The sequence below is a fragment of the Notolabrus celidotus genome, chromosome 7 (genome assembly GCF_009762535.1).
Source record: "Notolabrus celidotus isolate fNotCel1 chromosome 7, fNotCel1.pri, whole genome shotgun sequence".
Classification (NCBI taxonomy): Eukaryota; Metazoa; Chordata; class Actinopteri; order Labriformes; family Labridae; genus Notolabrus; species Notolabrus celidotus.
The window spans coordinates 1,647,568-1,674,454 of NC_048278.1; the positions used below are offsets into that span (position 1 = coordinate 1,647,568).

The 26,887-nt window shown below is 40.3% G+C and overlaps 1 protein-coding gene across 3 annotated transcripts in view; it reads right to left on the bottom strand.

Annotated features, from left to right (window-relative positions):
• Positions 1-26,887, bottom strand: part of micu3a (mitochondrial calcium uptake family, member 3a) — a 33,154-nt gene that overhangs the window by 1,633 nt on the left and 4,634 nt on the right. The window contains exons 2-13 of one of the 3 annotated variants that reach the window (XM_034686948.1): positions 23,087-23,234; positions 22,204-22,235; positions 21,593-21,671; positions 18,746-18,793; positions 17,682-17,764; positions 16,206-16,277; positions 14,260-14,301; positions 11,052-11,147; positions 2,407-2,501; positions 2,133-2,304; positions 779-887; positions 490-647 (exon numbers count right to left, since the gene is read on the bottom strand). In XM_034686948.1, coding sequence (XP_034542839.1) covers positions 490-647; positions 779-887; positions 2,133-2,304; positions 2,407-2,501; positions 11,052-11,147; positions 14,260-14,301; positions 16,206-16,277; positions 17,682-17,764; positions 18,746-18,793; positions 21,593-21,671; positions 22,204-22,235; positions 23,087-23,234 — 1,134 coding nt within the window. The remainder of the gene's footprint in view (positions 1-489; positions 648-778; positions 888-2,132; positions 2,305-2,406; positions 2,502-11,051; positions 11,148-14,259; positions 14,302-16,205; positions 16,278-17,681; positions 17,765-18,745; positions 18,794-21,592; positions 21,672-22,203; positions 22,236-23,086; positions 23,235-26,887) is intronic. The other 2 variants (XM_034686949.1, XM_034686950.1) reach the window with 2 other exon arrangements.

Genomic DNA, 26,887 nt, shown 5'->3' on the forward strand with positions numbered 1-26,887 from the left:
TAACCACAGATTGTTTTCTCCTGTTCATATAATGCTTGTTCCAGCATAAGTTAACCTATTTTTAACTAGTTCTTCACATGTGAAAGGTGACTGGATGTGACATTTATTGATTTTCAAAACAAATCAATTCGTCTGTTCAAAACTAAATCTACTGAGTCCTCAGGAATAACTTATAACTGTTTGTGTTCAAGCTTCAGGAGGGGTGATTTGTTAAACAGGTAAGGTAACCGTAGGAAAATGTTGATAAATATGTAACAGTAAGTAGTTTGCACATTCACTGTAGATAAACTCAAGCCAGCTCCAGCTATCTTGTGTAATCCTTAACTTAAACATCATCTTTATATTCCTTTATCTTAATCAGTTTAAAGTAAAGTTTTACAAATTAGACTTCATATCCATCCCAAGTTTCCTTCCTATTGTTTTATAAAAGTCAAACAGTGTTAAGTCTGAGTGTATTTGTATTGTCTCTTCAGTCTCTGTGTCTCTCACCCTGGCTCCCCGATGCAGCCGGTCCTTCATGATCCCGATGAACTCCTTGTAGGAGAGCTGGTCGTCGTGATCGACATCAAAGATCTTGAAGATGGTGTTAACAAGGTGACGTGTCAGCTTCAGCCCCGTGGCCACATACACTGCTCTCGCAAACTCATCTTACAGGAGAGAAGGTGAAAAGGGTTTTAGTGTTTTAGTGTTCTTGGCTACTTGTCGTTAAAAGAAAATGCATCACCGGTGTGTGAAAGCAGACGCCCTCAGTGGCTGTAGTCACCGCTCTCTTTCTCACCTTGTCCAATGGAGCGAGAAGCAAAGTTGTACATTTGCATGGCGATGGCAAAGTCCTCAAGGTTGTTCAGAAACTGGAAGAAGGATCTGAACTCATCGAAAGTGATTCCCTGAAACACCGGAGGAAACAAATGAAAGGAATTAGAATAAGAACGAGGAGCGAGGTCATGCTCAGTGTTTCAGTGCAGACTGCCATCCAAAGGGACCGTGACAGACGTGCATACATCATTCCAGGAGGCCCATCCACTCTGCTGTCTGAAGAATCAACCAAAGCAACAGACTGCGACTCAGACTATCAAACAATAACTGCAGGATTCAACCTCAGAGTCCCATTAATGACATCAAAGCTCATTAATGACAGTGACATAACCCTGGTGTGTTTGCATACAGTTCAAATGCTGAAGCCATTCAACAAGTAGCTGTGCCCGCCACATGCTCTCTGCTGTGATCTAACGCTAAACAAGACTTGTATAAAACATTTCTGTGCGTTCACAAGGCTCGATGCAGGATTCTACAAATTAATAAATAAATAAATACAAATATCAGTAGGTGCCCTTTAACCTAGCAAAAAAAGGTAGTGACCCAACCGAACAGCTGATACATGGACAGATTGTAACTGCAGGTTGCGTGTCGTACAAGGCAGAAACCAACCTGCTTCTTCTCACAGCATGAGAGAGGAAAGAAGGAGGGACAGAGACAGTGTTGGGCTGCGTAGGAACTACATGTCAATGTTTAGACAGACAGAGAGACATAAAGACAGACATGAGGACGGACAAACAGACTGTTAGATAGATAGATAGATAAATAGATAGATAGATAGATAGATAGATAGATAGATAGATAGATAGATAGATAGATAGATAGGTAGATAGATAGATAGATAGACATTCACATGTAGCTGTTAACTCTTGTTTGTGTGTGTGTGTTTGTGTGTGTGTGTGTGTGTGTGTGTGTGTGTGTGAGTGTGTGTGTGTGTGTGTGTGTGTGTGTGTGTGTGCGTGTGTGCGTGCGTGTGTGTGGTCAAGTGAAGCAGTGGAGCGCTGAAGTGTGGAGAGCCACAACAGCCTCGGGCAGAGACAGTGGTGGGAAATAACGGGCGCTGTAGATGGCTGGAAGGCGGGAGCTCCCATAAAACAGGAGGAAGAACTCAAACAGACACACAGAGGAGAGAGAAAGCTCTCTGGTGTTATCTGAAGTTTAAAAAATACTGACTTCCCCCTATCATGATCAGCATCTTTTTTTAAATGTCCCTTTTTACATCATATTGTAAAGTTCTGTCCATGCTAAGATAAAGAGTTTGTAGTCTTTAAGTTGTTCTCTCTGCATCCCTCTCCCTACGTTGGACTGTGATTTACCTTCTCATCCGGTATACACTGCCGGACATTCTCCAGATATGCGCTGATGTTCTCCACATTGGTGAAGCGCAACAGGATTTTGGCAAAGTCTTCTTCACTGATGGTGGTCATTCCTTTAGAGTAGGTCAGAAACTCTATTTCCAACACCTCCGTTTGAAGGTTATCCATGAACCTGAGGAAGAGACGCAAAGAAGAGAAGAAGAGAGAGAGTTATATAAAAAAGATGCTACCATTGTTACATTAAAATCCCTTACACTATACATGTCATAAATACCTGTAGAAGTCATCAAAAGTAAGCTCCGCCTTCCCTTTCTTCCCAAAGAAATGCACCAACAGGGTGGTGTCAATGGTGATGCTCTCATCTGCCCGCTATGGATCATGAAGAGAGGAGGAATAAGAACCAATGAGTGAACAAGCAGTGAAAAGGAAAAGGCATTGTGGTTGGAGAAGTAGTGGGTGGGTTGAGTCCATCATCAATCCAACATGGCGACCACGGTGCCAGGCTTAGCAGGAAGCAGGAAAAGCGTCACAACGCTGCTAATCAAACGAATGAGCTCAGACAAACAGTCAGCAGCCATCATGACACTGAACGTACCAGTCTAGGCAGTGAAGACGTTCAATAAACCTCTTATCTGAGATAAAAACAGACAGGTTAAGAACTCAAACACCTCGATGGAGCTTTTTCTAAGCTTTCTGTACAAAACTAAAAGGTTAAAAAGCAGTGATGAGGTCAAACGTACAGAGAGATTTCTGTTTTAATGCTACATTCAAGATCATCCTTATCATTGTTTATAAAAAACAAAGTAAGGATAGCTTTCAAGTGAGAGCTAAGAAGCCTTTTTTCCCATGCTGCCTAGACTGGCGAGAAGTGTTGCTGCAGCAATGTTAAAACAAAGACCAATTTATAGTAAAGTAAGGACACATGAGGTGCTCAGGTAGCAGCACACTTACAGAGACAAGATGAAACACAGGCATGCAAAGACTGAGGGGGCGAGGGTCAGCGAGAATGTAGGAAGGAGACAGAGGTATCGACCGGGGAGAGTACAGTCTAAAGAGAGGTCAGAAAGAGAGAAAAACACGTAGAACTGTGGCTGAGAAACACAGACAATGAACAACACTTAGCTGCCAAAGACACACAGAGACGTTAAAGCCACTACACTCCATGCAGTTTTCTACCAGTGCCACACCGACACACCTCAGCAGAACCTCAAATCACAAACAGCAGCAAGAAAAAAACAACAGAAAACACACAGAGGCACGGATGCAAAAACTGTGAGCTGATTCCACCTTTTTCCGTCTATGCAAGATAATTATATTTTATGTTTACCACTTTGTTCTTTTTTATTTTACTCTGTGGAGCCTAAATATTCTTGAGTGTTTGTAAATGTAACAAGTGTGTGATTTCTCACTTACAAAAACAGGATGAGGTGAGGAAGTTGTATGAGCCTTTAAGAAAACTAGTTTTGAGTTTGTACCAAGCGGCAGCTCTGGTGTAGAAAAATAGAGCCAATGTGGAAGTGCAAAAACAATGCAGAAGTGTCCACTTGAGAGGAGTCCCTTTTAAAAGTCATATTAAAAAACAATTTCTATAGCAGAAATCTTCACATTAAAAACATCTCTTTTGGTCTCTATAACCTTTTTGTTAATTTGTAACTGTATGGGCTTAAAACATTTTTTGAATGAATCTTCCATTTTCATTAAATTAAGGCTAGGAGTTCAGTGCTTTGTCCACTAATGCGTTTTTTTGCATACAAACCAAGCACTCTCAGTTGAAAACAGTTACACTTTTATAACATGTCTATCAATGTCACTTCTTTTTTACATATATTTATAACTTTTTATCAACATTTAAAAAAATATATGTTTTCATTTATTTAATTATTATTATTATTAGGTATGTATTTGTTACTTATACTGTATGTATATATTAATTAGTTTCTTAATTTTCTTTAATTATTTAGTTATTTGTTTTCATGTTGGTTTGCGATCCGGCATTAAAATGAGAGAAGAAGAATGTCACTTCTTGATCACCGACCAATCAGAATCAAGAAGGGGCGGGACTTCTGAGATCAACAGCAATGGCGGAAGTCCTTAAAGAGAAAAACCTCGTCCCCCTCGTCTGTTAGAAGTAAAATGTACAGCTCTACAGCTGCTTCTACTGCTGTGACGCCATTTATATCAATACTTTTTACAGTTTCTTGTTAAAATGCTGTTGAATGAAAGCAAGTACGAAACATACAAGAGCATTTTGAAGCGGAGCCAACGGTCACTGCTACCGGAAGCAGAAGTGACACAGAACTACTTCCATATCCTTGTGACGGTGAACGCTGGTGTGAGAACAAGCGTGCCGGATACGGCCCTGGTGGTGAGGCTTTCAGCAGTGTGACTGCCCCCTGGTGGCTGGCTGCAGTATAGGTCAAAAAATCCGTCTCCCCCATTCATTTGAATGGGGGAGCAGTCAAACTTTAAAAAATAAATACACGTGGTACGAATGTTTCTCACATCCGTATGCTGTGGGGATATGTAGTTAGTATTTGACTGTTTTGTGTCCAAGGCCTCTTTTTTCTGAAAAGTTTATTTTTCGTTAGTTATTAGAGTTTAAAAACGGGGTTTTACTTCCTGGTTTCTTTGATTCACAGCCGCCGTAGAACGAAACTTCAAAGGGCACACAGCGTCTTGTGACGTTACGCTGTAGGGCGGAGCTTGTTACAAAGGCTTCACAGGCTCTGGCTGCACAATGGCGGCGTCCAGGAGAGGGATTTTTTGGCTTCAGAACTATACAACGGGAAGAGGCGGAGCAACGCTGTCCATTTTTATTTACAGTCTATGTGTGAGACGCACTGCAATTGAAGTTGTGGGCAAGAACGCCTTAGTGGACACTGCATGATTGCCATAGACTGTATAAATAAGATGATTACACATATTAAGGATCTGCTGGTATAACTGGTAAGTTAGAGCAAGGCTATGGTTTTAACTTTATTTATTTGCTGCTTTCATTAATGGGTGATGTCACTGAGAGTATGTCCGTTTGTTTTACAGGCTATGGTTGATATTTTACTCAGAAAAAGGTGATTGTGCTTTTTCGGCAGTGTGTCAGCATATTGGGGGAAGACATCGCCCATCTTTTCTCCTTTCTCCTGCCATGCCCCCCCCCCCCCCCCCCCTCACTCAGCCATCCCTCCCTGTCCCTGTCCAGTCCAAGGCCATGCTGAGGTAAGTGCAGACATCAGATTGAGCTGAATCTAATGTCATATTAAGGAGTAGGAGTAGCATTAAGGCCATTTCCATCATCATCATCATCATCATCATCATTATCATCAAAACCACGATGCAGTTCGTGGTTCTACCTCAAGAGTAAAATCCTAAAATCCAATGTGGGATGAGAAGAAAATGTCAAACAAGATGATACACATTTACAAAAGCTAGAAGAGGAAGATCGTCAAGTGTGAGAGCGACACAGATCAGCAGCTCCTCCTTCTTTGGACACAACGCTTTCATATTCTCAACTTGGCCTAAGAATTTATCGTGAGGATCATTTTCAAATATTTTAGAAGAAAAAAAACAAAGGCAAATGCATTGATAAGAAAATGAAGGATGGAAACTACAACGGTACATGAAAGCAATGTGGACGACTGCATGATGTGGTACAGAGGAACTACATTTCCAAACCAAATCTGTGTAGTTTAGTCGAATCAGGATAAAAATGTCCTTCAGAAACAAATGAAGTAATCCCTGATTTGGATAACCATGATGTCGTACAACGTCTGATTCACTTTGCAGTCTGCTCGTTGATTAGGGACCAAGTCAGGTATCAAAGACCAAACACACTGAAGCCGTTATAACCTCATCATGTCTGTGTCTTGTCGTCAGTGTGTCAGTCGTTTGAGGCTCTTTTCATTAAGCTTTTGATTACTGACAAACAGGATCAACAGATTTGAGCTCTTTTATCTTATAAGTGACGCAGCAGTGATGTCTTTATGACACATGATCTGTTCATACATCTAGACAGCATCCAGGTGGTGTGTCTCTGCCTCTCTCTCCTCCTATCACCACAAACATCAGGTTCTTACTGCTTCTTCTACTCGTCTGTGGATCAGTGAAGTAAAAGTCTGACGGACAAATCATTTATTTTGTTCATCTTTTATAAGAGGATGTTATTATCAGGTATTAGTTTGGTTATTCTAATTCATGTTACGATGCATTATCATTTGTTTTTAGGTTTGGATGAGTTCACATAAGAAAACAAAGCGAGTTTGCAAAGGTGACAAAATTCAAAGGATCTGCATCGACTTTGATTGATTGTATTGCGTGATCATTACATGTTATTGATGATTTGATGCTGTGCATCATGGGAAACGTGTGAAATGAGTAGAATAAAATATGATGGAATATTCATGTGTTGTATTTTAATGCTAATTTTAATTTTAGAAAGGTCAAAGATGATTTTAAAAAGCTGCATTGACTCATTTCTGTAAGTATCTGTGCACTTTAAAGCCAAAACTCTGCACAACATTTCTATAAAATCACACAATTCAGTTGTCATGAGGCGCATCTTAGGTAAATATCCATCTCGGAGGCTGTGTTCAACAGTGAGTTGCCTTGTTTGTCATCTTATGCTTTGCAGGAAATGTACAATAGAGGCCTAATTTATGGTGGGTCTTCGATCCAAAAACAGAACGCTGAATGATACAAAAAGTCTTTCTCAGAGCTAAGGGGAGATGTGATTGATAGATCTCTGCAGATTCATCAGTATAAGTGACACCTTTGATGAAATCAGTCACTTATGGTGCACTTTCTGTCAACCTTGGGCACAACAGAGGTTAATTACAAGTTATTGGTGGTTTAAATGACAGCACTCGACATACAGGGCTAATTATTCCTACAAAAGATCAAAAACAATGTAAGCTACGATGAAAGGTTTATTATTAACCAATGAGGCTGACGTAATGCCGAACTGATCACAACAAGCTCCTCGTTCCTGGAAGTGTGGCAAGCAGCACTGAGCTCATCATCCCCACCAAGACGTAATGTTTATCACGCCCACCAGGCACGAGCCAACACCTGGTGAGTGCATGCGTCTATGTGTCCGTCTGAGTGTGCGTGAGCTTCAGCAGACTTTGATCACCGAGCTGGAGGTAAAAACAGTCATTACTGATGTAAACACTAAGTGGTCTTCCTCACCCTCCCTCTCTGTGAGTAATACCTGAGAGGAAGAGCTCATTGTCGCTCTTCAGTCGAGTCCGTCAGTCAGTCCGTCACTCAGAGTAAAAACAGCTAACCCTCCCTTTCCCTTCCCATGACCTGTTCATCTCTTCCCCCCACCTTGTCTCTTTATTTCTCCCTCTCTCTCTCCTATCACTTCTCTCTGCCCAGCTCTGATTTCTCATTTCCTTTCTCCTCATGCAACCCGTCGTTACCTCCTCCACCTGACAAACACACAGGTGAACCACTCTGCCTCCCTCCCTCCCTCCCTCCCTCCCTCCCTCTCAGCCTGTCAGTCAGTCCCTCCTTGTGCAGAGAGGTATAATGGTGACTAATCTGTTGAGTAAACACATCTCTCTCTTTAAATACAACCTGCCGCTCTCTTTTCCCCTAAATGTATTTCCCGAACCACCGCTCTTCCCACCCACTTTGTACCTCAACATCTTGTCCTCTCTGCTGACCTGTGTCATCTCCTTTGTGCTTCTCTCACCTGTTTGTTGCCTCTGATTTTATCTCCTCCTTTTCTTCTCTCTTTCCCCCCTCAGGGTTAGAACTTATCTGGTTTAGCTCATCTGTTTTGCTTCTCCTTATTTCATGTTTTCTTTTCTTTTCTCAGGTCCTTTGTTTAATTGAGTTTGTTCTATATTTATTTATTAACCCCTCAAACTTTTCATGTCCCTGTTTTTCCTTCTTTTATTCTCCCTCTCCCCCCTCCGTCTGATTTGTCTGTCCTGTCCGTCTGACATCTCCCCAGATGAAAGGCTGCTCGGTGTAAATACAAGGCTAACCCCATTATGCTTCACTGTCATTACCTCCACCTCAGCTTCCGCTGCTGCCACAGCTCATAGCTTGTTATTAGTCAGCAAGCCTACTAGCGCTGTTAGCTCTTGTTCTTAATGATTACCAGCATATGAACCCAGAGTAAGACGTATCAGAAAAACAACCTGAGTTTTGAATTCTGAAAATGTTCTACCATACTTCCTTCTTTTATGGGGGAGGGGGATGTAAGGAAGAGGATAAGGGCCACTGAAAAAAAATCTATTTTTGGAGGGCAGGGGAGAAAAAAAATGATACGGTGTAATTTATTTTTTTAAATCTGAGATTAAAGTCAGAATTCTGATTTGAATCTAAAAACTCTGACTTTAATCTCATAATGCTGTCTTTATTCTTGGAATTCTGATTTTAATCTAAAAAATTCTGACTTTAATCTTAAAATTCTGATTTTCATCTCAGAATTCTGACTTTAATCTTAAAATTCTGACTTTAATCTTAAAATTCTGACTTTAATCTTAAAATTCTTACTTTAATCTTAAAATTCTGACTTTAATCTTAAAATTCTGATTTTAATCTCAGAATTCTGACTTTAATCTTAAAATTCTGACTTTAATCTTAAAATTCTGACTTTAATCTTAAAAGTTCTGATTTGAATCTAAAAACTCTGACTTTAATCTCATAATTCTGTCTTTATTCTTGGAATTCTGATTTTAATCTTAAAATTCTGACTTTAATCTTAACATTCTGATTTTAATCTCAGAATTCTGACTTTAATCTTAAAATTCTGACTTCAATCTTAAAATTCTTACTTTAATCTTAAAATTCTGACTTTAATCTTAAAAGTTCTGACTTTAATCTGAGAATTCTGACTTTAATCTTAAAATTCTGACTTTAATCTTGGAATTCTGACTTTAATCTTAAAATTCTGACTTTAATCTTAAAATTCTTACTTTAATCTTAAAATTCTGACTTTAATATTAAAATTCTGACTTTAATCATAAAATTCTGACTTTAATATTAAAATTCTGACTTTAATCTTAAAATTCTGACTTTAATCTGGGAATTCTGACTTTAATCTTAAAATTCTTACTTTAATCTTAAAATTCTGACTTTAATCTTAAAATTCTGACTTTAATCTGAGAATTCTGACTTTAATCTTAAAATTCTGACTTTAATCTTAAAATTTTGACTTTAATCTTAAAAGTTCTGACTTTAATCTGAGAAGTCTGACTTTAATCTTAAAATTCTGACTTTAATCATAAAATTCTGACTTTAATCATAAAATTCTGACTTTAATCTTAAAAGTCTGACTTTAATCTTAAAATTCTGACTTTAATCTGAGAAGTCTGACTTTAATCTTAAAATTCTGACTTTAATCTGAGAAGTCTGACTTTAATCTTAAAATTCTGACTTTCATCTCGAAAGTCTGACTGTAATGAGAATTCTGATTTTCATCTCAAAATGTTGACTTTAATCTCGTAATTCTTTCTTTTATCTCAGAGAGAAAAACACATATTTTAACTTATGCTTTGTTTTTTGCTTGCCATTCAGATTTTTTAAGAAAAAATATTTTTTTTATTTACGGCTCTAATCTTCTGCCGTATGGACAGGACCATTTTGGACCAGACAAGATTTGTCAATGGTTTGATCGTCCTGATGGTTTTACGGACATTTATTCTTCTTATCTGAAGAGTTATACACTCAACAGTCTCAACCTCAGCCGAGTTCAGTGCTTACTTTTGAACGTTAGCATTCTGATGCTCTGAAATAAGACGTCAGGTGGTAAACATTGTACATGTTAAAACTCAGCATAGTATGATTAATTTATTATCATGTTAGCGGGCTAATGTTAGCATTTAGCTCAAGAAACATCTTTTTTGTTCATAATTTTCAAAATTAGTTCAATTTTAAGAATTACATTTAAGACGTCTCATCTTGAAGATCGATGCTCATGATGGTTGTTTGAAGGAATATGTAGCCGGCCAGCTACAGCTAAATATAGGGTCACATTCGGTTTGAAATACTAGGGTCATTAATTTACCCCAAAAACATCATGTAAAAGTAACATACTCGTGTATTCAAAATGAGACTTAATGGGATTTAAGCGTGTGGTGTCAAAGTGATCGGGGTTTTTGTATGTGCTCTGCAGTCCGCCTTGTTATCATCATACCAGAGTCATTAAACATGTTGTGGTGTAGACCGACAACGACGATTTGACACCAAAGCTACAACACGAGCCACAACACAGCACGGATAACAAGGCACAGGTACACATACAAAAGCATGAGGACCAGACTAAAGGACAGACGCTGGGTGAGAAACAGAACAGGTTATTCAACATTATCATCTACCTTATCAAAGCACAGTGACATCTCAGATCTTTATACACTTTAAACCAATGAGAACAAATATAAAGTAAAAACTAACTTTCATATTTGTTCAGATGGAACGAAAAAAAAGTGACATGATGACTATTCAAACGTCTGGAGGAGCCGATAACTCCTCCATCAGTTTAGAGGAAGTCAGTTTGATAGAGTGATGGCAGAAGGGCTCATCCAGACAGACATGACTTCACACAGGGGATGATATGGAAAATGGATTAATGGTACTTTCTTTATCTTAAAACCATGAGATAGAAGACAAACGCTAACATTCAAATTAAAGCCATGGGAGGAACAAAGAGACTACAGTCTAAATAAATCAACAGCATCAAGCCAAACCAGAATAAAGACACTGAGGTGTGAGCTTTACTGTTTTCATATTAAAACAATATAAATAAATAAAACCTGCTTGTCTTATTCTGGCCCAGCTTGATGCAGGATCTCTCTGAATCTTCTGATCTAGTTGGAGCATCAACAATAACGACAGGGACCTACAAAGTACTAGGAATGAAGGATGGAATATGGAGGGATGTAGTAACAGAGGACAGTTAGGTCTATGTACCTCCGCCAGGTCCGAAAAGAGGACTTGACTGGCACCTCGCCTCAGAACGTCCCAGTAACTCCGCGCCACAAACTCCTGACTGTCTTTTTTTAGCACCTGTAGGAGGGTCAAGCAGGACCGGGGTCAGTTCTCCACCAACCCAACAACCAGGAAGTCAGGAAGTAAATATCAACGATCACTCTTTCAGCTCTCACTTTACACACACAGTCAGAAAAAGATTGTCACAATGCTTTTTACACCACTCAGTATCTAATGTAATATAATCCCACACAGCATTTATGAACTATTACTTTAAAGAGATACTTCTAATCTTGTGTTTTGCCCTTAGTGAGCTACCTATAATAAAACCACATGTGTGTTTTAATGCAAAAGAACAAGACAAATATTGAAAAGTCAATCATATGCCCAGCAAATTATGTTTACTAGATGAAAACGTCTCAGACGTGAGAGAAAGGAAAATAAAATGGTTAGAGATTCAGAGAAGGTCACGCACGCTAAGACAAATCTACTGGTTTTGCTGCACCCTGCTCTCACTAAAAACAAGCAGAGCACATTAATCTCAGAAGAAAATACAGCCTTCTCCCACCCAAAAGCCAGATTCTTTGTTCATGAGAGTGAACCAAACGTATCTCTGTCCACATGCCATAAAATAAGATCTGCTGAAGTAAGAATGTACTCTGTTTTTTTTTTTTTTGTGTGTTGTCCTGACCACCCACATCGTCCTGCTCTCAGGGGAGAACGCTGCAGCAGCCATCTCAACATGACCCTGCACCGCTCCTCCTTCACAGTGACAATGCAGCTATCCATCACACTACTGACAGGACAACACTGAGTGTGTGTGCGTGTAGGGGAGGAGGGGGAGTGTGTGTTAGCCTACGTTTAAATCTGTCTGGCATTTTTGCAGCATTAAACTCCATCTCCATTGAAAAACATTCATTGTAATTTCAAGAATCGTGTCTCAGGGGAAATCTGAGGTAAAAAAAGGACCTAAAGTAGTGTTTTTCCTGCTCCATTAGGTGTCATAATATCATGTTTTTCTATAATTGTATTATGTAGTAGTATTTATTTCTCATCTTACATGGGACTAGGAGATCCAAACAATCCCTGATGAGGTTTTTCTTGAATAGATAAGCAGCAAAAGAGTAATCATTGGATATGGGAGAGGAAATCATCTCTCATTTAAGCAACCAGGGTCAGTATGCACGTCCAGCCATTAGCGATGAAAACGGTCCGTTTGTACTAATGGTGGAAAAAAAAAACGCTTAGCGGTCTGCATGAGCCAGGTTAATGCCCCAACAAAACATTACATTTAATGGAGGTAGACCCCACCATTACAGGCTGTTTAAAGGATGGAGGACATCTTGCTTATGCGTTACTGTTAAGATGAAATATGCAAAGACAACGGATATTTAAGGATCGAACGAATCCTTTGGAAAAGTATAACGGTGTCGAAATATACAGTAAATTTAGATTTAGGAGACACAACATAATTCTTGCTGCTTTCATGTTGCTGATTTTATTTCTTCGGTCTTCTACTGAGCGCTCAGAAACACTACACACATTTACCCGGTTGTTCAAGATCTGAAGCCAAACTTTCCCTTTCTCCTTGTTTGTGATCTTTGAGGATTGACTTTCTGATAAAAGCTGTTTGTTCATTCTATATTCTTCTAATAAAATGTCCATTTTTTCTTGATCTTCACCAAGTCACACCGGTACCGCTCGCCATGTTTATTGTTGTTTATGCCTGGTAGGCATGCAGAGTTTGAATTTGTTGGATCAGGGTTTTCCAGGAGGTTCTCTGGACATATGATGTTTTGCACCAGCCTCACTTTCATGACGCTATTAGTTAATTGGCCAATTATTTGCAGTCGTGCATGCAGCTAACGCTACGGCCAACTGGAGTTACTCTACGTTAAGACTAATGGTCCCGTTAGTGTTATGGCTGGATGTGCATACGGGGTCTGGTCATTTTTTCATGTAACATATGATGCATGTAACCTGCTTGCTTTTTTTCCTCATGCAGTAGAAGAAGCTTCTCTTTAATTATTCTAAAACATCTCTGCATTAATCAAATCCCTCCATCAGGAGCACGCACACACACACACACACACACACACACACACACACACACACACACACACACACACACACACACACGCCGCCAAACAAACAACCCACATCCTAAAACAGCCTCAAATGGACGGTGTCTGATGGAGTCTTTCCAAATCACATCACTCTCTTTCTTTGAGTCCATCTCTCCTGACCCTTTAAATCTATTACTCCTCTTCTCTCCACTCATCCTACATTGTGCCATCATCCCTCGATCAATCACTCAGCTGACCGGACAGATGGACACCCCGTCCTGTAGGAGGCCTTTCTCTACCCCTCTCATTCTTTTTATCCCTCCACCCTTTCATGGAGTCTACTGTGTGCATTGTAGTGACTGAAGTGGATCAGGGTTAAGGCTCTCTGAAAGGCCAGGTCAGGACACATTAAACGCAGTCAAATCTAAGTTAAATTTACACCCAATGAGACGTGTAGAGTCTTCAGGAATAGGGAGAAACTGTGTGGATTATGAAACAGGTTAAATGTAGACTAAGATGCTTTAAGTCCAGCACTCCAACAATCAATCGCTCTATCTCTTCTTCCAAAAAACTGATATTTAACTCATGCACATGCTCTTCATATGTCTGTATGCTGACTATAAAGTCATAAGTAATAGCCAGCCGAGTATAAAGACCCCTTACAGGCGGAAAAAGCAAAGAAACACCATGAATAAGTGAACCAGTGACACCTCCAAGAGCAAGAGCGAGGTTAGCTTTTTGCAACTGCTTCTAGCATTTATGCTAAGCTAAGCTAAAAAAACTGGGGCCTGTTGCCTAATTTTTAAGGAGGTATTAATCTCCTGAATGAACCCCTTAATAGGGCATATGAATAAAAAGTAGCATCGTGATTCTAATATGAAGATACGCACACAAAGGAGAAAAGAAGATCTTAAGGAAAGCTTCATTATGTGCAGAAATGTCTTCCACTTTAAACCTGTATCACCGCCCTCGTGCATCCCCTCTGTACTTCTACTTTTATCTAATCATATTATCATTAATTCAGCCTCCAAACACCTCCTTCTCTGTTCATCATTTCATCATTTCTCTGACCATCTACAGAAGAGCAGAAAGGAGACTAAGGCGTTATGGTTTTGGATACATACGCTGTTCATGGGGGCAACCTGATATCCATAGAGCTGCATACTCTGACACAGAGAGAGACATGAAAGAGAGAGAGAGCAGCACAGAGCATGCATTTAGAGAGAGAGAGAGAGAGAGAGAGAGAGGAGAGAAGGTAAAAGACATGTTAGTACATGCAAGGAAATCGGCAGTGGATACACTCTGCGGAGGGATGTGTCATTTTCAACACGGCTGTGATTACGTTTTACAACAACACATGCTCTGGATTACGCAGCGCTCACTTCCCCGTGATGATTTGTGCAAGCGTGTGCGGGAAAGTGACAAATCTGTCTCCTGGAGGTTTTATTGTTCCTTTAGTTCACAGTGAATATAGAAGCTGAAGCAGGACGGATCCACGAGACTTAGAGCTGCTCAGAGACACAAATGCACAAACTATCAGTGTAACAGAAGATGTCATCGTAAGGTTTAATGGTTTAATACTGTGATTATTTCATAGTTGATGTATCAGATTGTTAAGGCTTTTTAAAGCAGTAATGATGTGTTTTAGTGTGGGAAGAAAATCAATTTAGAGTTTGCAACTTGATGAGTGTTTATTTTAATAAAGGGTTTCTATCTGAAGACAAAAAGAGGTAAACATCTGAGCAGAAAAGCATTCATTAATGACTTCTTAATACCTAAAACAACACCTTTATTTGAGAGCTGAAGGTTTGAATGAGGTTCTCTAAAATTATTGTTGTCTGTATAAATGCTTTTAAATGTTTTAACATGATTCCTCAAAAGATAGACATCTATTGAAGTTACTTTCCCCTGGTCTGATACCTAATTTATACAGGGAGTGTGTGTACCGCGTTCCATCAGTGCTGCAGGTTTTGCTCAGTCCGACGACAGTAAGGATCAGCTGGGTTCAGTATAGAGAGAACAACATGTAAACAACAGGTTACAGAGCCTTTCTGTGGTTGAATTTCTGCCCATTTGGATAATGATTTGTTTCTTTTGTGCTCCTATTATTGCTGAGTATGCTGCGTAACTATAAAGATCCATTTTGCAGGTTTAGATGAGTTTATTATGAATAATTCTGCTCCACTTTGTTGTCCTGTTACCTTCTGACACAATTATCATCTGAAAAGTCCTGTTGTGGTCGACATAGATGTGGTGGTTTTGTAGCTGTTAACAATTACATACTCAATGCCTATTTCTGATCTAAACGATCTTTTTAATGGGCCAGAGTACATATATGGTGTTTTATTTTGAAATTGAGTGGATGTTACATGCCACCCTCGTGCCTGACTTCCTGTCTAGGTTGATATTCTCTGTTCAGCATGACGCGAGCTGAGCACTAGCAATTTGGCTCTCATTTGACATGCATACATCAATCAAACCTGCAGACATGAACCTAAAACACATCACTGAACCGTGCTGTTCAGAAGAAAGGAAGTGACCTGTGTTGTTCAAAATCTGTAATCACAGCGAGCTGAAAAGGACGAATCCTTTTTACAGTGTATCTAATATAGAAAGTAGACAAAAGGGTTCCCCGTAAAGCTGATGGGATATTATCTTTTAATGAGGCTGCATGCACTAATAACTTTACTACCTGTGTTTACAATCATGATGAGGATCTTTGATAATGGTGCATCTTTTTAATACATCTGCATGTTTGACACGGTGCTCTCTCTCTTTTTAGCTTCAGCGGTAAGAGCTGCAATATTTCACACGTGGATGTATTAAACTGTTATTAAAAATGAGTTTAAGTTTACTGCTTCCTGTTTACATTCAAAATATGTTGTATCTCACGTTAAAGTCACCGATGAATGATGATGTACGGACCCCAGGAAGATCAGCTGCAATTATAACTTATCATATGTCCATAAATGTAATAAATAAATTAATAACTGGAGTCCATGTCTATTAAAGCTCATTTCACTGTTAGCTGTGGATTTGCATCCTCAGCCTCCGCTCCCGACTCTCTTACCAACTGCGCCGACTTCTCAGCGTCTCCTTTCCTCGACCTCTTCTCGTTTTTCTTCCGGAAGATCTCCTGAAGCTGTAAACAGAGAGAGAACCGAGACCTCGTAAAGCTCTGTTTGAAGCTGAAATGTTCAAAGTCACAAATTCATTCCCTCTCCTCTGCTGGTCCCTAATGTGATTCAACTATTAGCCTTTCTTCAATATTAATAAGAGCGTCTGTTTCTGCACATTTTAGAGGAACGTTTCTCATTCAAAGGAGGCTGAAATCTGAACAAGGAGTCATTATTTTAGATTCTTTGTTATGTCTAAGTCGTCGTTGCTTTTTATTTTTTCAATGCCACAGCCTTGGGATATTTCTTTGACTGCATCTTAAAAACTTTGCCCAAAAACAAGAACATTTTTAATTATCTATTTGAATTAATGATCAAAACTTGTACCTCCAGCACTGAGGCAAAAACACCTAATATAAATCTTGCATGCTTTTTAGTTTTTATTTCATTTTAATTTTTTATCCCATTATTTTGCTTTGCACATCTTCTTGTTTTTATTGCCCACTGTGAAGCACTTTGTTACCTGTATTGAAAAGTGCTATATAAATAAAGTATTATCAATATTATTATTATTATTATTATTATTATTAATAACATTATTATTATTATTATTATTATTATTATTATAAACCAACAGGAAAAGTGTAGAGAAAGAATGACACATGTTGCCCTTTAATTTGAATAAAAAGTAACTCAGCTGTGAACTGACCAATCTTTGATATGCTTCAAATTTAACACAAAAATGAAATAGCTTGAGTTCAAGGCTGAGGAAATTTAAGGAACACAATGAAAACAAAAAATACATCCTATTCTTATTTGAGTTCACTGTTGTTTTCCTTTGTTGATCTCTTAAATCTTGACACTTAAACTGTAAACTTACATCATGGAGATAGATTTCTAAAGGGTGGCTTTTACAATTTATTTATTTGTTTATGTATTCATTCATTAATTCATCTACTTATGTATGTATTCTTCTCTCCCTGCTGCACATCCTTTATCCGCTTTTGTTTTCTCTAAACTGTCACCTTGTTTATAAAACCTTTTGGTGTTCTTTACTGCTTCTTTTAACTCTATATTAACATCGATTTAACCCTCTACTGCTGCTGGAAGTCCTTCTGTTTCATCACTTTTATTCTGTTTATTTGCATTTATTCTTATTGACTTTTTGCGTTATATTTTACTCTTACATCGTGCAATTATTTTAGACTTCTTTCTTGCAGTTCAAGTTTTATGTTTCCATCCTCCTGAGTTTCTGCCAGGCTTGTTTTTAAAGGTGCTGCATAAATAAACCTTATTTTTATTATGATTATTATAAACACCAAAGCTCTGACTCATTGTAATGGGAGCAAAAGTCTGTTAACATGAATAATAATAACACACAAATCCAGAACAATCATGGGATGTATTTTCTCTCCGTCTCAGAGACTCACCACCAAGAACTCCCTCTTGTCCACCATCTGGTTACCGTCCGCATCAAACATATTGAAAGCAATCTTAAAGCCAGCGTGGGGCTCTGGAGGACAGAGAGGAGAGCACACAGGGAGAGTGTGTGAGCATGTGTGTATGTTTTAAAGACAATTCTATATCCAAAAATAGCATGAGAAGAAGAAGAAGAAGAAGAAGAAGAGGCATAAAGGTGAGACTGGAGAGGAGACTGATGGAGCTCCACGGACTGTGTTGAATTTCTGCTGCAAACCTGATTCTTATTGATCAGGGGTCGCTTTGATCTTAAAAATTAGATTTAGCTTGGGGAAATTTAAAGCTGAAGGAAAAGAGGCTTTCTCATATAAACACACAAAAGAAAGACATTTTAAAAAACTGTCTGTCTGTGTAGCTCTTTATTGAAGCACCGAATGCCGTGGTGGAATAAAGAAGAGTGACATTAAAAACGTGTTTCAATTGATTTGTAAAAACTAAGTCCACTTTTATCCCCCTCCTGAAATTAAATTAAACATTGATCCAACAGAAATGAAACACACCTTCCCTTGATGAATGTCTTCTAATCAATTCTTCTCTTTGTAAGGACAAAAGCTGTGATGCTAATATTTTTAATTTAAAATGGGACGAGAGCTTCGGACACTGAGGGAGTTTGGTCTCTGAGAGTTTCTGGATGAGACCAATGTGATGTTAGGGTGCATGAGGAGGAGTGGAGACTGTCAACGACTTAACACATGAAATGGGAAAGCACTGAAAAGGAGTTTTACTCGATAGCTTCACATTCCTGTCTACGTTTTAGTTTTGAGAGTATAAGCAGAGGTATTCTTCTCCTCCTGTTTCTGTCTCCTCTTTACTTTTTGTATCAGCCCCCCAAGGGGAAGGGGAAACCCAGCAGTCATAATTGCCTCTTGTTAAGTTCTGGGTGGGCCAAAGTTTAGTTTATATCACATACCTTAGCTAACCTAGTGCTTCTGAAAAAGTCCTCTGCAGGAATAAAAAGAGAAGAATAGAATAAGGACGTAAAGACGGGAGGATTGAGGTTTCAGAGACGACTCACTTGTCAGGATGCAGAGCAGGAACAGGTACTCTGTGTATGAGATGATGCCTGCAACCAGACCAGGACACAGAGAGTTAAAGAAAAGGTCACATTCAACACACACACCCACAATGTTTACAGATGTTCAAAGACTGTGGGCCTCCTGACACACACTCACACACATAATCCTTCCTTTCATGAAGATAGCATCTTAAAATGTGTCTTCTCAAGCTGAGCCGCCATCAGCCATTTGACCACACACCGCTTCTTTTTCTACACCCCGAGTGTCCAAAGTAAAGACAGCGGCTGGTGTGTGTGTCTGTGTGTATGTGTCTGTGTTTGGATAAGCAAGTGAAAAATGTTTGAGGAGATGATCCTCTCCCGCCTCAGGCCCATTTAGGAATCTTTGTAGCTTGCTCTCATCCCTCTCTCCCTCTGTTTCGCTTTCTGTCTGATGGCTCAGATAGTTCAGGGTGACTCGCTTGAGTGTTACGGGAGACTGCTTTCCCATGCTCGTGTGTATATGTGTGTGTCTGTGTGTGTGTGTGTGTGTGTGTAGGTGAACATGACACCAGTTAAGGCCAGTGTGAGCCTTGTGTTTTCCTGATGCTGGGCTGCTTTGTGTAGAGGAGCTGGTTTGGAACTGGATTCTCTTTTCAGCGTGTAGCTCGAGCCGTGCCAGGAGATACACTCTGACTCTGCTCGGGTTTCTTAAATGCATCCTGGATGTTTACACTAATGCAGTGATACGCCGCTGACAAATGCAGCTCTGCAGAAACCTTCCAGTTCAAGCATTATTCATCATGCATTGAACAAAGTTAGTTCCTTTACGTATCCTGGGCACCTGTTAGAGCGTCGTTTCAGGTGTGATGGAACTAAAAACCTCCAAACATCCAATCAGAAACATGCAGGTAATGTATGTCCTGCAGGGTTAGGGTCAGAAGCAGATGTTAAAATATAAAGCTAATACATCCAACTCCACTAAACCAGTGTCATAACTTCAGACACACACACACACACACACACACACACACACACACACACACACACACACACACACACACAGAGTCAACAATGTTCTGGCAGCACGGCACATTCCTTTGTCATTCTCAGAAATCCAAAGCCGTCCTGAGGATTTTAACTGTCCTCGCTCATCATGGCATGAAGGCAAGGGCATGTCCTGACATCATCAGACCCACACACACACACACACACACACACACAGAGAGAGAGAGAGAGAGATATACAGACATGAACTCAAATGTATGCAAATATAAATAGCCACACTTTGTAAGAAAACCTGTGAAAGAAGAAAAGAGTTCATAAAAAGGATAACTGCATAGAGAGGAACTGCTGCAAGCTGACATTACGTCTATGTGTGTGTGTGTGTGTGTGTGTGTGTGTGTGCGTGTGCTTGTGTGTGTGTGTGTGTGTGTGTGTGTGTGTGGTCTTGGATGTGTGCCAACACTACTTTGAATAGACATGCAGTTTATATAAATATATAAATACAGTGTCTTCACGAGGAGTCGGGGTGAGTTTAGTGTCTTCTCTCTGTGTCTCATTTTTCCTGTGAAAATAAATTCTTCTCTTTCGTCAACTTTTACGCCCGTCCACACCTCCTTTTATAACTTTTTCTTTCTCTCAGTCTGTTCTGTCTCTGCTTTCTTTTCTCTCTCTCTTTCATTTTCTCTTTATTTTGTCTCATTCCTGTTTTAATGCTCTCTGGTACCAGAGTTATAAATATAACACAGCAGCACAAACACACACGTTCATAAATGTTATCATGGTAGAGGAAGAGATGTATGCTATATTTAGAATGTCCTCTGTGTGTGTGTGTGTGTGTGTGTGTGTGTGTGTGTGTGTTTGTAATGATCACTACAGGGACTTGCTCCCAAACTGAGTGATTTCTCCTTTACTCTCTCCTGAAGAAAATGTCTTAATTAGGGTGAGCTCTCTCTCTCTCTCTCTCTCTCTCTCTCTCTCTCTCTCTCTACGAGGGAAGAAAAAGGAAAAAGGGGAGCGGAATGGAAAGGATAGAAAAGGAGAAGAAAGAAAGGGGGAGGAAATGAGGCACAAGGGAAGAGGAGAGGACAAGAGAGTCAGGAGAGGAGGCAAAAAATAAAGGAAAGGAGGTACAAAGGAAGATGAGAGGACATGAGAGTAGATGAGAGGAGAGAGGAAAGGAGAGAGAAGAGGAATGGAAAGACGAGAAGAAGGGAGAGGAATGGAAAGGGTAGAAAGGGAGAAGAAAGGAAACAAGTGGAGAGACGGGTGGGAATGGAGTGGAGAAGAGGGGAAAGGAGTGAAGGAAGAGTAAAATAGAGTAAAGGAGGGGATGGGAGATGAAAGGAAGGTAAAGGGAAGATGAGAGGAGAGGAGAGGAGAGGAGAGGAGAGGAGAGGAGAGGAGAGGAGAGGAGAGGAGAGGAGAGGAGAGGAGAGGAGAGGAAAGGAGAGGAGGTTTATTTTTAGCCCTTTCAGCAGGTTGTTTGGCTGTGAGGAGGGACAGCATGGCTTCGACCTCGGATTAGTGACACCTACAGCGACACACACACACACACACACACACGCTCACAAACACAATTCAGTCACACCTCAGCAGGTAAGCTCTCGAACAAACACACACCAGAGAGTGAACTGAAGAGCGAGGAACATGCTGCAAGATCAAAAAATCATTCATCATGTAAGCCTCAAGTTTTTAGAACGGTAGAAAGGTTTTCATCCTAAGTTCCTTATTTGGTATATTCAGTAAATATGAAGGAAGTCTTACTAAAGGGCAATACACTAAGAAGATAACTGCAGATGTCTTTCAACATGTTTGTTCTTTACACAGAGGAGTGTATGTGTGTTTGTGTGGACTCTCTCTCACCTCGTTCTCTCAGGTTGCGGAACAGTTTGGACGATCCTCTCCACACTGGAGGAGTCTCTATCAAAATCTTTTCCAGCTCCTGAAAACAAGTTTGAAAACACAATTTCAAAGTGAGGAGGCTGACATGCACAACATAAATACACATCTTTCAAACTCTGAGAGAGGAAGAGGATGACATGCCATACAGGTTGTAATTCTTGTCTTTGTCTGAGGAATAAAAGGATGTTTTGATGCCTGCAGGATAAACATACTTCTAAATGAATTCATCAGAAGTTGCAAAAACATAAAGAAGGTTTCATCTATCTGTTCAACAAAACTATCCCTCAAAATGCTGACATTATTTCTTTCAACTAATCTCTGTGCTGTTCTTATTTAAGAGTTCAGACCTGGCCTAACATCCAGTGTTCGATGCAGTATGTCATCTGTTTATTGTCCATAAATCTGATAAAGATCTGCGATCATACGCTCGTGCTACACATTACATCTTTGTTCAAAACCCCCGAGCACTGACGGCAAACTCAGGCCTGAATGCTGCAGGGTTTACACGGCCTGCTACAGATGGAACATGCAACAGATGCCAGCAACAGAAGCATTAAGAGAGAGTCTCCCACCTGCTTGGTCAGGGACCTCCAGGGCCTCTTGTCTGCCAGGAACGAGACAAAAGAGGAGAGAAGAGGGGGAGAAAAAGGAGAAGAGAGTTTGGGTGGGCTCGGTCAGATAGCATCTGTATGATGTAGAAATGGGTCTTAATGTGCCGGGTCCAGTCACAACACGAACACACACACACACACTCCAACACACACAGACACACACACTGTATATACACTGTCATCATCACAGGCCCATTTGGAGCATCTAAAGTGCCCCGTGCTCGTCTTTGTAGTCGGTGGAATGTCTCTGTAAAAGCACATCGTACTTTTGTTCTGTTTTATACAACAAAGTTCATCTAATTCAACTTCAAAAGAGGCATTAGAGGACGTCGGCTGCTGAGAGGTTATGTGCTGCAGTATCATATGTCAGTGAGCCGGGGTGGATGTAAACACACACATACAGGTGCACAGTTTGCACGCAACACAATCAGTCAGTACGGTTTATGCACAGGAGTTTCTGATGACCTCAACTTGTGACAGGCGAGTTTAAGAGACTGGTTTAGATGCTTTACTGGTTAAAAGAACAGAGAGTGACAGATCAGGATGTGTGTCAGGTGTGTGTCTGACTAACATTAACCTCAGACTAAACAATAGCTGGAGAGCCATCTGCTGTGAGGCGGGACTCATCTGTAACTACAGGCTGACAGGAACGGCAAAGACTTGTTCTAAAAGAGTGAAAACAGAGTGCTTCAATGAGTCCATTTTACATCTTAATGTGACATCAAGGTCGGGGAATTCACTTTAGACCACAGCTTCTGAAACAAATGTATTAGAATAAGTGCATATATCATGAAACTGAAACTTTTGAATCCAGGCAGAGCTCGTGTTCTAACGTGTGACATACTTCTGGGTTCGCTCATGGTGACCGATTCGATGAAGTTCTGTGGAGTCATGTACACCTGCCCTTCATACTCCACCGAGCTGAACATGCGGAAGCGGTGCTCATGGGACGACATGTACACGTCCCCCTCCTCAAAGTCAAAGGTACGGGCCTGCGGACAAAAAACAAAAGAGAGGACGAGAGAGAGAACATGAGAGACAAAGTCATCCTCGCTCACTTTGAGAACCTCTGCTGTAGCTACTCTGCTTTTAATGTTTTAGAGCGAGAGCAATACATCTACACTGAGCTCATGGGCCACTATAGACCTATTAATGGAATGGATGTAAATTCTTTCTTAAAGGCATTAATAATACATCTTTATAGAAAACAACTGCAGCACACAATTAACACAGACTCTTTGTAGAGAGGGAGTGTTATAATGTTTAGCCTTCAGTTTGTCCCTCTTTGTTTAACTCTGTTGTCTTTGAAAACACTCTTTAGTTAAGCTACTGTCTCTTTAAAGCTGGGGTTGGTAGTCAGATTTAGATGCACTTTTTGTACATAATGTGTTCTTTTAAATGAGTGAAATAAAGCTGCTATCTACAGCCGGAGTAAACCTGGGAAAACACCAACCAATCCCTGCCATCAGGAGCCAAATGATGAAACCAATCAAATCCCGTCCTGCCGTTGTGCCCGCCTCCTGCAGAGCGTACATTTCATGTTTGTTTGTGTTTTTAACTTTCACTATGAGAATGTTTTGCTGTTTTCTTACCGCTGAGTGAGACATGAGTTGACGTAGTGCAAAACACAAACCATGTGCTGAGGACTGGTTTGGAATCAGTCACGACCATAGACTGTAAATAAAAAGGTCACGACGAGGGGTGCAGCTCGCTCGGCTGGAGGTGAAGCTTCCACAAAAACTGCTCCCCCTGGTGGCTGGCTGCAGTATAGGTCAAAAACGTCGTCTCCCCCATTCATTTGAATGGGGCTGCAGTCAAACTTTAAAAAATAAATAGACGTACGAATGTTTCTCCCATCTTTTACTTCCGGATTCACTTTGATTGACAGCTGCCATAGAGAGAAACTCCCTAGAATCTCGTGACGCTACGCTGTAGGGCGGAGCTCGTTACCGTGGCAACACAGAAATGACCGTGACAACCACAGAAATTCTCTACTGCGCAGACTCTGGCTGCACAATGGCTGCGCATTGGAACAGGGTTTTTGGCTTCAACAAAGGCGTCGCAATGCTGTCCGTTTTATATACAGTCTATGGTCATGATCATATGGTCGCGAATAAGCGGCACTTGTGCATGTGAGCGGGGGCTTCGTTCTGGAGGAGCTCCGAGGGGAGGGGGGGAGGGGTTAGAAGGAGTCCTGAGGAAATGCTACATTCAAATTGATGCTAGTTTTCCGAGACTACCAACCCTAGCTTTACGACCCATCCTTTTTGAGGCCTATCTCTTTCGTTTGGCCAGCTCTCAGAAGCCTCCTCCACTGTTGTCATGCTACAACGTCATCGTCAAGTGAGTTCACTGGTGTTCATTTGAAATGACAAATTATGAAATACGGCCGAAAGCTTTTGACTCCAAATATGACTCTGAATGTTTGGAAAGGGAACAAAAAGAAAATATCCGTTTTTACATTTATTGTGCAGATTTAAGGAGATTCAGCAATCAGAGATGTCACAAATGAAGCAAGTCTCGTGTCCCCCTCGGTCAACTCTCGTGTGACTTTCTGAAGGAGCAGGCGTCAGTCTCATCCTGGTTTTATTCCAACACATGCTAACCTCACGATTTGAAACTTAGCCCATGTTTAGTGTTCACATCCGACATTTTAACTCAATGTTTGATATGAAAAAGCAAGATATCACCTTTTAATGTTCTAACATTCAGCTTTAAATAGAGACAAAGTTTTCTATCAACTGTTACACCAACGTAATCAACACAGTGATAAAGAGAGTAACTTTTCCTGCAGCCTTCAATGATCAAACAGTGACAGATGTTGCTGAAGTAATCGCTCTTTAAATGTGACTCTCTGAGAGCGAGAAAACTCTCTGGCCTCTCATGCAGATCTCAACTGGAGTTGCCTCTACACTTCTTTTGAACCCTTGTATAAGGAAACCCATCTATTCTTGGCATCAGCACTCTCTTTTTAGCTCTCTGAGTTTATTCACAGTCAGCACCTCTGGCGCAGTATGATAATAGGAGGATGGGAACATGCAAACACACACAAGTACTTTGTCACTACTTTCTACTTAATTAGCATCTCTCTCTCTCTCTCTCTCTCTCTCTCTCTCTCGTCTCTCCTCTCTCTCTCCTCTCTCTCTCTCTCTCTCTTTGAGGAGCCAGGGCTTCAGCTTGATTAGCTGCGGTGTAGGAGAGCTGCTACGCCAGCAGACCGAGCCGTATGAAGCTGTGTAATTAGCAGAGAGGTTTCCAAATTTAAACCTGTTTGGCTGCAGGCCCCGGTGCACCGAGGTTCCTGCTCAGCTCAGCTAACATGCTAATGAGCGTGCAGATTCATTCATAAAGCTTTGATGCTGCCTTCACCGAGGGGGCTTTTGAAGGCATGAATAGGAGATGAGCACTCAGCTTCATAGGAATGCACTGTGTTTAAGTGTAAGAGCAAAGAGGCTCGTGGCCTCAGCTCACACTAATGAATGAAGTTTACAAAGTTCTGCTAAGGCAGCTCGGTGCACATGCATGCTGCAAAAACATGATGAATACATTAATATGAGTAAAAAAAGAGGTGGTTTGAATCTGCTGTGTGGTACACTGTGTTCTTATACGGTTATGCTGCCGTACAGCCACATCGACACACGTCCCTGTCCTCTAGTCGTGTTCTCCTGACTGCTCAGCAGATGTTCCTCAGTTTCTCCCCTCAGGCAGCTTAAAGCTCATCATTCACACTAACAATTTCTAATCCATCTATTTAGTTTCAGATTTAAACCTTCTAAACCTCTCCCCTGTTCCCCTCTTTGACGACAAATACAGGTGTTTTTTTTTCCTCAATGCATTTCGAATAAAGTGAAATCTTCTCCCAAATAAGAGCTGTTTGAAGCAGCGTTAAACCAACTCTTGATCCTTAAAATAAAATACAAAATTGAAGCTGAACTTCAGTTAAAATCAGAAAGTAAATGCACAACTCAAGATACTGTATATAAGAGGTCAACTGATATCAGTCTTTCAACTGCTAATGCCAATAATTCAGCAGCAGGTTGGCTGATATTTTTCGCTGATATCATGTGGTTTTGGTTTTGTGCAATTAATAGAGAATAGCAGTTCAGTAATAACATCCATTATTCCATGCACATCACAATCTAATGCTTAATTTAGCATTGGCTATGCTAGATTTCAGAGCATTACTGATATTTATGTCAGAAGCAATACTAAACTGCATTATTCTAAACATCATCACAGATTTTATTTTTTAAAGCTGATGATTCTTTGTTCCACCTACAGCCAGCCATTGTCTCCTTGTGTGATTCCATGCATAGCCTCTAATGTTCAGACACAAACCAGACAGCAAGTCCTTCACTGTGCCGGTCATGCAGAGTTAGAGCAGACTTGTTTTCTGAAGTTACGTTTGTCTAAGCTCAGTTTGGACCTTTGCATTTCGTATGTTTGGGCCCAGTTCTTACCAACAAGTCCCCTAAACCCTGGAGTCTGAAAATCAGGATGGAATTTCATTATATCAATAATACGGAAAGTAAAACTGACCTTGATAATGTTTGCAAGAATGCACTAGAATAAAACATGTTCATTATTTTGTATTTGAATAACCATCTTCTCTTCAGGTGAAACTCTTGTCATGCTTAGACGAGCC